The sequence below is a fragment of the Trematomus bernacchii genome, unplaced genomic scaffold (assembly GCF_902827165.1).
Source record: "Trematomus bernacchii unplaced genomic scaffold, fTreBer1.1, whole genome shotgun sequence".
Classification (NCBI taxonomy): Eukaryota; Metazoa; Chordata; class Actinopteri; order Perciformes; family Nototheniidae; genus Trematomus; species Trematomus bernacchii.
The window spans coordinates 15,926,820-15,939,101 of NW_022987714.1; the positions used below are offsets into that span (position 1 = coordinate 15,926,820).

At 42.2% G+C, this 12,282-nt stretch overlaps 1 protein-coding gene across 1 annotated transcript in view; it reads right to left on the reverse strand.

Moving 5' to 3' along the window:
* The window catches only part of slc38a8a (solute carrier family 38 member 8a), a 39,585-nt gene that overhangs the window by 25,705 nt on the left and 1,598 nt on the right, over window positions 1–12,282 (reverse strand). The window contains 2 exon segments of the mRNA XM_034141849.1: window positions 3,409–3,565; window positions 6,392–6,590. Of these exon segments, the coding sequence (XP_033997740.1) occupies window positions 3,409–3,565; window positions 6,392–6,590 (356 nt within the window).

Below are 12,282 nucleotides of genomic sequence, written 5' to 3' on the forward strand. Positions count from 1 at the left end.
CCTTTTCAAAATAAAAGCAACACAGCTGTATTGCTTGCATGGCGTAAATACTTTTCTAACTGTGTTGCTTTTATTTTGAAAAGGGCGCTGCTGTTTTTTTTTTAATTTATTTACGTAAACGCGCATGCCGTGAACAGCTACGAGTGATGCTGGCCGGCTAGTCCTCGAAATGTCCGCTAAGGGCAAAAAAAGAAAGATCGATACTGAATGCCGCATTTTCAACAAGACATGGACCGCTAAGTATTTATTTACAGAAGTGAAAGGTAAAGCTGTGTGTTTAGTTTGTGGTGCGCAGGTCGCTGTGTTCAAGGAGTACAATTTGAGTCGCCACTATGCTACCAAACACGCAGATAAATACAAGAACCTGTCTGAGGAAGAGCGGGCAAAGGGGTCGGATGCTTTGCTAGCTAAGCTGCAAAGCCAACAACACATTTTCACAAAACATTCCACATCCAGAGATGCAGCTGTCAAGACGAGTTATGTCTTAAAAGTAAACCGTTTTCGGACGGAGAGTTCATTAAGGAGTGTTTGTTGGACTCTGCCGCACTATGCCCGGAGAAAAAGGAGGCATTTGAGAAAGTGCCGCTCTCCCGACGCACTGTTACGAGGAGAATTGAGGACATCGCGGGAAATCTGGAGCTTCAGCTGCAGAACAGAGCGGTCAACTTTGACTTTTTTTCCTTGGCTTTGGATGAGAGCTGCGATGTACGTGACACTGCCCAGCTACTCATCTTCCTACGTGGGATAACTACAGACTTCAAAATCACGGAGGAGCTGGCAGCCATGCAGTCAATGAAAGGGACAACAACAGGGAGTGATTTGTTCACGGAGGTAAATGCATGTGTGGAAAAGTTGGGACTGAAATGGGACAAGCTGGCAGGCGTGACAACGGATGGTTGTCCAAATCTGACGGAAAAATGTTGGACTATTGAAGAGAATGCAGGATAAAGTGACAGAAATTAACCCTGAGCAGAAATTGGTATTTTTGCATTGTATTATACATCAGGAAGTGTTGTGTAAGTCAGTGTTAAAAATGAACCATGTTGTTGATGTTGTAACTAAAATAGTTAACTTCATCAGGGCAAGAGCATTGAATCACAGGCTGCGTTTCACTTCGGTTAAATGGATTCCTTGCGTCCCTCACTTGCGTCGTTTCCCTGCGACTAGTCCCTCCCACCAGGGAAGCATGGAGAGACGCAAGGAAACCACGAGAAGCAGGGAAATGAGTTTTAAGAGCAATGGGACGTCCTTTCCTCCGGAGCGTCACGTGAAGCGACGTCCGTTTGTGATGACGCTGCACAGCTGATCGTCTGACAGCAGCCAGCTCTGTCCCCGTTGTTTTCACAAACACCCCTGCCTCCGTTAGTACACATTTACTGACACAAACATTTGTATCATCTGTTGTAGACCCAAATACATTAAATAAGAACTCATTCTCAAAAAAGATAAACGCCATTCTTAAAATGTATAAACGAACATTAGTTAGATTAATATTGATTAGAGTGCACAATAGAAATAAAATAATTCAGAGAAGAAAAAGAGATATGTTATCTATCAAAACCCAGTTAGATTAACATTCATTGGATTGCACACTTTGTCTGTTTGTGTGGATATGTAGCAAATTAACATGTTAAATAGCACTTAATGACTGACTGAATGGAAATGACAATAAATGAAAATGTAAAACGAAAAAGCGATCATGAAAATGTTTCCAATAAATGAATAAAATGATTTTTGAGCACTTTGTTGTTCAGATATATCACATATTTGTAACTGAATGATGCATTCATTGAAACAGAACACGGTATGAACTGAGGAGTGAGTCCCGTGAGTTTCATGTGTTTTCTTCACTCCGCTGGGAAACTGCTCTCATGTCAAGAAGTATCAGATCAGTGCATGCGCTGCATCGTCCAATCAGTGAGCGATACACAGTAAGGGGGCGGGGCGAGTCTCTGAGGATTTCATCGAAGGATGGTCTGGTGGTTCCTCGATTATAGCTCCTCCATTATCGCTCCTCGCTCCTCCGGCAAAAATAAGGCCATTGGGACGCTACTCAAGATGGCGCAGACAAATCAACTTCCGGTGAGACCGAGACCGAGGAGCGAGGAAATGAAAAATAAGAGAAGTGAAACGCAGCCACAGACAGTTTGTTGCACTTTTGGAGGAAAGTGAGACTGAACATCGTGACATACCCTACCATGCAGCTGTCAGGTGGCTCAGCCTGGGCAAAGTGCTGAAAAGAGTATGGGACCTGAGAGAAGAGATTCAAGACTTCTGTGTGAAGAAAGGAAACGACATCCCACAGCTTTCAGATGCAGACTGGATGGCAGACCTTGGTTTTGCTGTAGATGTGACTGCACTAATGAGTGAACTAAATGTCTGCAAGGCAAGGGCCTTTTTGTGCATGACATGTACAGTGCAGTGAAGGCTTTCATGAGAAAGCTGCAGCTTCTCTCAAGCCAAATGGAGGACAACATTCTCACGCACTTGCCAACACTGAAGGAAGCCACACCATCAGCTGATCACCTCCAGAGGTACTCATCCATGTTAGAAGCACTGCATGGTGAGTTTTCAAGGCGATTTAAAGACTTCAAAACAGTTGAGAATAAAATTAACATGATCTTTTCCCCATTTACATGCCATGTGGATGATGCACCCAGTGATGTTCAGCTTGAACTCATTGACCTGCAGTCTGACACACTTCTGTCAGAGCACTTTAGGTCAGTCTCACTGCCTGAGTTTTACTTTTCCCTGAAAGAGGAGAACTTTCCACACATCAGGAGACGTGCTCAGAAGATGATGGTCCTCTTTGGATCTACCTACATATGTGAACAGACATTCTCAGTGATGAAGTTCAACAAATCCAGATACAGATCCTCTATCACTGATGATCACCTCTCAGCTGTCCTTCGCATATCCACCTCAGACATTGAACCAGATTTCCGTGCACTTGTTCAAGCCCAAGACAGACTGGATTTTTCTCACTGAACAAGTAAAATTAACTGAAAAACAAAAATCAAAAGCACTCATTTCTTTTTGTATAAAGCTGATTCATTTCTTATCTTTAACATACTGTAAAACATCTTTTCAGTATTGGTATATTGAGCAGAATTAAGTTCAACTTATTTTTGATTCGGCCCCCCAACACAGCTCGAGTTTCTGAAGTGGCCCCTTGTAAAAAATAATTGCCCACCCCTGTTCTAGACCGACAATTTTTTGGAGCTGGAAACGAACTGGATTCCGGAGCTAAGAGGCGGCGCCGCTGCGGTGTGAACAGGAAAAAACGGTACTTTTCAGGCTCTAGCTCCGAGCTGGCGCTGAAAACGCGTTGGTGTGAAAGGGGCATATGTCTTACTTTCTAAATCATGCAAATGGACAAACACATCAGACAGGCCTGGGTAAGCTGACCTGATGTACTTCTGGATGCTGATCTCTTTGGGGATGGACAGCGGCAGGATGAGCAGCAGGCAGAGCAGCACCAGGGCGAAGTGCTGGTCCGTGTAGAAGTGGTACGGCATCTCACTCTCCGGTAGACCTGAGATCAGCTCATACATGGAGCCGCACACTGAAACAGAACACACACAGGACATGCAAGCGTGAGACTTAGGAAGCATAGAAAATACTACTTAATCTGAGTTGTAAATATAAAGTGCATTGTCCCAAAGAGACAAGGACTAGAAAGACACATTTTCTGTTGATGCAACTGTAAAAATGAGTGGCCCTTCAATCCGGTCCATCAGGTTAGACTCAAAGCTGCAAACTTATATCTGCCCTCCAACTGAGAGGCAGGGGCGGACTGGCCATCGGGACGAAGTACTGGTACTGAAGTACTGGTACTGAAGTACTGGTACTGAAGTACTGGTACTGATGTGGGCCGGTCGGATAAGTCACTAGCACCCCCCCCCCGTCGACCTTCTCCTCGCGGTATTTACTTGCGGTACCGAGGTGGGCCGCTCGAGAGTCCCGGGCTGATTTGTAGTCCCAGCAGTCCGCCCCTGCTGAGAGGTGTCAAGAGCTGTGTGAGGTCACAGCAGATTCACCCTCTCTAACAGGAGCACAGGGGAGGGATTATCGACCCGCTTTTAGTTCAAGCAAGACACAGACGTCAATTAAAGAAGTGCTCATGACATTGAAACTTTGGGCAGAAACTATACTTACTTTGTGAACGTAAACAATTCAATTCAAAGGTTTTAATGTCATATGCACATAAGCTACAGTGTAGAAATACAAAAATAGTGCAAGAAGTCTATATTAGGGCTGTCAATGGATTAAAATATTTAATCGCGATTAATCGCAAATTAATCGCACATTTTTTATCTGTTCTAAATGTACCTTAGCGGGATATTTTTCAAGTTTTTAATACTCTTATCAACATATGAGTGGACAAATATGCTTTATATGTTTGTTTAATATCATTTGAACAATGACAAATATTCTCATGAATATTAAACACAACAACCTCTGAACATTACAAATATTCGCCTCAATTCAACCTGGAACCTCTCTCATACAATAATTGTGTGTGTGTGTGTGTGTGTGTGTGTGTGTGTGTGTGTGTGTGTGTGTGTGTGTGTGTGTGTGTGTGTGTGTGTGTGTGTGTGTGTGTGTGTGTGTGTGTGTGTGTGTGTGTGTGTGTGTGTGTGTGTGGAGACACTGTGATGGATCGTTGGAGCTATGTGCAGCTCAAGGCATATATGCTCGAATGGGAGCTGCCTGGACGCTGCAATCATGTTGAGCGCACTATCCGTGCTGAGTGTGCTGACTTTTCGTACAATGTCCCACTGTCTGGCTACCTGCATAAAGTCAAGTGCTCGGCGCAGTTGTCGCTCCTCTGTTTTCATTGAAACAGCTCCTTATATCCGTTAGCGCAGCTAGCTAGCACCAGATGCTAACAACAACAACAACAACACGTAAGGTGTGCCTCGCTCACGCCACACATACACACACCCTCCCGGTCCTCCCGATGGCCAGTCCGGGCCTGCCGGTGAGCGTGGAAGTGTGGTCTGCCACAAGCGGGCGGCAGGAGCGCGGCTGTCACCATCTACAAGCTGATGCTATTTTAAACTCGATGCGCTCTGAAACTACGGGGCGGCCGAGGACAAAAAATACACATGCGTTAATCACGTTAAAATAATTAGTGCCGTTAATTTTTTTTGCGTTAATGCGTTAACTTGACAGCCCTAGTCTATATACACGTAAATATAATATGATATATACAAGAACAGAATGTAAAATTAAATATTGTACAGTACATTGGGAAATATTCAGATCCCTAGAAAATTGTGTATGCCTGCTAGTGCGCAATTACATTTTCTGAATCACTGACTTTCAATTTACCAAACTTATTGCAAAAGTCAGTAATATTCCCCATCCTCATTTTGCTATCAACTCCATTGACACTCTTTTCAATTCTTTAATGCTATCTGATATTGTTATCGTGGATTTGTTCACCCTTTGATCATTTCATCAACTGACAACGAGTGTCATAGCATACCGCCGATTAAATACTGAGCGGAATTTGTTCTTACATTCGAGTTGGCTTATATCTTCTACAATTAAAAAGAATCTCATGGGATGGTTACGCCACATTATACTACTACACACTACTAGTGTGACTGTTTATGATAAAGTGGATCTCTTGCAGTAATGTGTGATACAAACTCATTTAAAATGTTTGACCCTCCCCACTTAGGGCTGCACAACTATTCAACATTTTATCGAAATCTCAATATGGACTAATGCATTATCTAGATCGCAGTAAGCGTAATCATGGGTAAAGGCAAATTATGTAAAGATATTCAGATTTAAGAAGAATGAAGTATTGTGGTGCTGCGGAGAAGTCCAGGCCTACAAACAGCAGTTTTTGTACAGACTTAATTGAAAACAATTGTTTTTGGTACAGATCCTCCTTACACCATTTTAAAATAATTATCAATGAAAATGCTAGACATTTTTGGAAGATGATCATTCACTCCAATATAGCGAATCATATAGCATCTTCCATTTCAGTCAAATAATTGCAATTAGGTCATTTTTGCAAATTGTGAACTGGATTCAATTAACCACCTCAAAATCTTTTTTGTCAAGTTTGTTTCTATACAAAGCAGTTTTTGTGTGGTAAGCACTGTATGTGAATTTCAGGACTTGTTTTGTGCCCAGAAGTGAGGGGTATTTATTGGGGCTTCATTTTGGAGACAAACCTGGCATTTACAGATTAGAGCTGCTCAATAGCTCATGAAAACAACTTCAGGCTATTTCAGTAGGGCGTTCTATTCAACTCAATTGAGTTATTCACAAACATGAAGGATCAGGCTAAAAAGATTTTTGAAAAAAGGGCAAAATCCCAACTTTACAGCTGAGGCCTGTACACTCTTCAGACTCTCCAACTCACACTTCTCCAGCTGGTCGTCCACTATAACCAGGAAGGCCACAGAGATCACAAAGAGGTTGATGACGAAGCAGATCTCACACAGCTGGCCGATGGCGGGCCCACACACGTGCTTCACCACCGCCTGGTAGGTGCACTGGCCACTGATGGAGGAGGAGTAGCCCAGGATGATCAGACCACTGATCAGGAACACCAGGGACACCTGTGGGGGGGATGGAGATAGAGAAGACACATTTAAAAAAAACAGGGTATCATTTGCTGCAGTCCAATTGAATCATCAGCCGATATGCTGAAAAAGAGAGGTGCATGAATGAGTCTTAAAAGTCACCTATTGTGCAAAATCCACTTTTTCATGTGTCCCCTCTGTGTAAAGAGATTCTGAACGTTTCAGGAGAAAAGATTTGCTCTCTTTTTGTCCTGATCAATCTATATAAAAACCTGTCTGAAAATGAGCTGATCAGATTTTGGCCACTTTATGATGTCATAATGTTCTTTTGGGTTGTGTAACCATTAGCCAATAACCAACCAAGGTAACACCCGCCCACCCCCCCACCTTATCACCTGAATCTCCTCCTAGAGCACCATTGTGGGTTTTTTAACCAAATATCTCGCAGAGGGGCGTGGGGAGGGGCTCCTTATTTTCATCTAAAGTAAGGGACACAGAATCAGCACTTTTGAAACAGGGCTGAAACAGAGGGGTTTATGGGATGCTGCAATGATCTGTTTGGTATTTCGAGCAAAACACTTCAGAGACATGTTTTGTATACATCTGAGACCTATAATATATTGATGAAAAACAGTATAATAGGGGACCTTTAAAACCGGAAAAAGAGTGAGAGTTTAGCGCTTCTGGATCACCTGTATTGAATTCAGCGTTGTCTTGGATGATTTTTGGCAAGATGCCTCAAATAAGGTCTTTGGTTAACTCAAGCTGAAGAGATTTTCATGTTTTGTTCAATGTCGGAAACTACCACGTCACAAAAACAGAGTGCTAACAAGTGACTAAATGAGACTACTAAACTCTATCCTACAAACATTAGCTGCCTTTAGCCTAGCAGTGGTGACCGTGATATAGTTTTTTGATAGCATAATGTAACCATTTACGTCGGGCAATTGCATTTAAAGGGGACCTATCATGCAAAATGCACTTTGTGATGTCTTTTATACATAAATATGTGTCCCCGGTGCGTCGGGGAACTCACGCAGCGTCAGAAAATAAAACCCTCTCTCTTTTCCTCCGTACCCAAATCTTTTTTAAACGGGTGTACAACGAGCGGATACAGATTCCATCCGCTGTGACGTAATAGCGGCGGCGGACCCACAGAAAGTTGCTATCAGAAACAATGCCTGACGTGTTTTGGACGTCTGTTTACACTAGCAAGCCTCGCTAACACTCAGAGCTAACCTGTACTGTAGAGCAAGGGTTCCCAAGCTTTATTGTGCCAAGGACCGGCAGATACATTAAAAAGAAATCGCGGACCGGTTGTCAATTTTAACTGATTTTAATATTTACTCACCACCAGCAGGTAGCAACAGAGGCTAATTGTATGTAACAGCCTGAACAAATACTAGAACAATATGCATCCAAAACATATTAACAACGTTTAAATGCCGGTGTCGGACAGACACAAATACACCGAACACACAGAGCTGAGCTGAGCAGAGCACATACACACACACATCATGCGCCTTGGTGACTGACTGGACATCTCCTTCATAAAACTAATAAAAGGGGGAGTAATCGGGCAGTTCGATGTGTGTAGAGATGTGTGTAGAGATGTGTGTGGTTAACACGTAGCAGCCTGCAGTCACTCTTAAGCTGTTCTGATGAAGGTAAACACAGCGAAGGCGGTGCGCAAAAAGGCACAGCTCTTTACCCGCTGGTGCTGCACTTCTCAGAGGCGGAGTATACGTCCCGCTGCCTCCTGATGCTGCAGCCATTTCATGAAGTGAAGGAGGTTTTCCTTCTATAAAACAGCTGCGGGCAGCAGATACCGTGAGAGTCCCGGACATGAATTCATAGATCAAGGCAGACTGGTTTACTCTCCTGTTTTGCGAATCCGGTGCTTAAACAAATAGCTCTACACCCCTGGCCGACATGTCCTTATAATGAAGTCCGAGTTTGAAATATATCTCAAATAATGCACTGCCATTTCCCCACATAAACATAACAGTCTGCAATTAAACGGTTGTCTCCTGTGCGCTCCTCTTCCTACTTGGCACACCGGTAACTTTCTCGTGCGAACTGAGCCGCCGAATCCCTCGGAACATCATAAAAGCCATTTTCAACGGTTTTCTGGTGAAAGATTAACTAGGCTACTGGATGAAATAATATGACTGGTGGTATAGGTGCGAAAATTAAACACTTTTTGAAAAAAATATTATGATAAAATATTTTTATATATTTATAATTCTGCAAATATTACGATACACTCACAGCTATTTCGCGGCCCGGCAGTAATACCTCCGCAGCCCGGTACCTGTCCGCGGACCGGGGGTTGGGAACCCCTGCTGTAGAGCACATGTGTTTAAAAAGCAGGAAATAAAAAAAGGAACTTACCTTGTGATAAACCTGCAAGAGAAAAGGCATTTGAGCTCCATACTATTTCAGAAATAATCCTTGACGTGGTTTAAACAGGATGGCGTTTTACCACAACCGAATTTAACTTTATCTCCGGTAGAATTCTGATCAGGCATTAGCTCCGCCTCCTCTTCTTTTCTTTTTTTCAAGCTAAGGACCCAAAATCTGCATTTCTCTAACAGGGCTGCAAAAGAGGGGTTTGAGCAGTATGAGGCATGGCTACAATGGGTGATCTGTTTGGTATTTTGAAAAAAAAAAAACTTCACAGACATGTTTTATATCGGTATGGCCCTACAATATATTTTTCAAATATAGCATGATAGGTCCACTTTAAGCTTTAAACATCATAAAAGTGGTGTTTAAATATGGAGATTATCCTCATAAACATACTAATACATAAAGTATCATAAACGTTTGTTTGCCTGGGATCTTTTGTTTTCTGCAACATTCCGAAATTCAATGGTCAAATCCCATTGGCTTTTTGTTGAGGGAACCCCTACGATGTTATCTTCTTTTCTACAAAAATACGTTGTCACTCTATGGGCACTCATCAAGACTGAATACCTTAACACATTAGTATGAACTTCTGTGATTGTAGCATGCCAGATTAAGAAAACATTCATTTGTTTGTTGGCTGTACAAATCTAGAAAACATACATTTTCCACTGTCTAGTCTGGTCTTCATGTATTTTTGTCATTGCTCATTTTTATAAAAGTCTTGTTTTGATTAATTAAGGTGATTACACTAATTAAACTGCTAAATGCCTGGGTGGATAAGTGTCATTGTGAGAATGTAAAGCAGTGTGACAAGCCTGTTAAATGAAAAATACTTATTTGAATAAACCTGATAAAAGTGAAAAATTGCACTAAGACGGATGGGAACTATTTGAAAGGCCTCCCTATGGGATGGAGAAGCAAATATACAGAACATGTATTCCTTTGTGTTCACACCAATGCTTTTTCTGAGTGTTGGACGGCTGGGATATACAAAAAAGAAGAGATGCAGCTGAATATTATCCAATTTGGCTTGTACTTTCTATAGGTGCCGTTAACAATACATAACAATAGAAGGGTCATTTGTAACCCTCCTAAATATTCATTCCAAAACTTTCAAACTTTTATACAAGGTGCACCAAGCAATTACTTTCTCCTGGGTCATTATGCTGATAAGAAACAAGGAGTCAGCGAAGTCTAACGAGAGGTCTGAAAGATAGTGTTTCCCAAATACTAAAAATAAGAAAACCAGATACAGAACTTGGGGTTGAAAAAAGAGGATATTGTTCCAAAAGTAAAGGCTGTTGCCATAGACTGGTAAGTGATGGCTACAATATTCTTTAAGCATTTATTCTTGGCTGTATGTCGTGAACTGTGAGCGCCGGAGCCTCGCAGCGGTGAAACTGAGGCTCCGTGGTAAACTGTGGTAAAATGAAGAGCCGTTTAGGAGCCGAAAAAGCCGGCTCTTCTTAGTGAGCCGAGCCAAATGATCCGGCTCACTAAAAAGAGCAGGAATTCCCATCACTGATACGTAAAGAGATAGTATCTATAAAGGGACAGCTCAATTCAAAATTCAAGTCACGTGACACAACGTGACGTCACACCTCCTGATCTCGGGGTGGACGCCCTCTCAGCCCTGGTCTGGCAGAAACACTGCCATCACACATTCATACTTTTTTAGGATACAATGAAAGTGGCCACCTGCTCATCAGTAGCAACAAATATTCACATGAACACTCAAACACCGAAGGCCCAGCAACCAAAAGCTCATTTATTGTATGGTTAAAAGTCAATGCTCTTATCAAACTACCTGAAAACAATGGAATTAGACATAACTACTGTAAACTTAGAACAAAAACAGGTCTAGTGTCTGTGGCGACCAAAACAGAGCAAAGGTTTGACTGAATGTTTGGATTTTTAACAGATGTCCATTAGGGCTGTCCCGAATACCATTTGTTGGGCTCCGGTAATCAGCAGCGAACCGCTTCAACACGTGTATTTCGGTTTATTCACGGCATTCATTTTGTTATTCTACAGTATTGTTTTTTTTATAGTTATTTGTTAATGTATATAACCCAATTTGTGTTCTTTGAAATTGAAAAGGATATCACATTGTGTTTGTTACTTTTGTTGCAGTTGTATTTGTCTTAAGTGTAATTTGGCTTGGCTTCCTATTTTGTATGGACATGCTTTTATTTTGAAGGAGAGTTAGCGCTGTTGACAGGAAGTTGTTGTTGCTATGGAAACAACGTGACGGAGATTAACGGAGAAAAGTCATATCTACATATAAAGACGGAGAAAGTAAACAAAGTTTATGGTTAAGTGTTAGCACCCCCCGAAGAAGCACAAGCTCTTACGTTCATATTGGAGATTTCAATAAATTCAATTTGGCAGCCGCAGTGCAGCGCGATGAATATCCGAATAACGAAATTGAAACCCGAATAGTACTCCAACGAACGAATATTCGGATATTCGGGTACAGCCCTAATGTCTATAAATGTGACTTAAATAATTAATTAAAATGCGTGTTTTCATATCTGTTACGGCTGCTGATTCTGTCTGCTCGTTAACCTGTCTGAGATTGTTTGCAGCTGTGTGTAATATGTAAATGAGCTGTGTGGTTGCCCCAATGTCGTTGGCTGTCATCTCCTAGTCCTCCTCCGAAGACGCTGATTGGAGCACGCCGGGCCCGACGCTCTCCAATCCCCGTGCAATCCCAGAGCACACCTTCCGGAGATTACTACAAAGCCTGGGGACAATTATCACTCGGGAGGCTCTGCTGCGATCAGACGCCTCACACATTTTTGCTCCTGTGTCGTGGACACTTCAGTCTTGAGCTATAGACTGTGTTTGACTATTGTGATCCGTGTTTAGTGTTGTGTGTTTAGCGTGTTTATATGTGTGCTTAGAGTAGCGTGTTGATTTATGTGTTTAGAGTAGCGTGTGTTTAGTTTATATTGTTAGCTGCATTTTCCTGCAGCTCCTTCAATTAGTGCTGATTGGAAGTGATCTCAGGTGTGTTAATTAGGCTCATTTTCAAGAGTCCTCCTGTTACTAGCAGTAGAACTGCGCCCTTTTGGCTTCTTTGTTTGGTTTAGGCTACTTTTGATCTCATTTTGTTGTGCACCTTTGTTGTTGCTCATTAAATCCTATTATAATACTTACCAAATCCATCTGGTGTGTGTTACCTTACTCATCCCTAGTGGGTTCGTAACAATATCGTTTGCCCCCTAGTGGCCATAAATCTTTACGCAGCTCTAATTTAAATATTCCAACTGTCATTTACCTACGTCTTGGAAGTTTTGGTGGAGACAGTTGG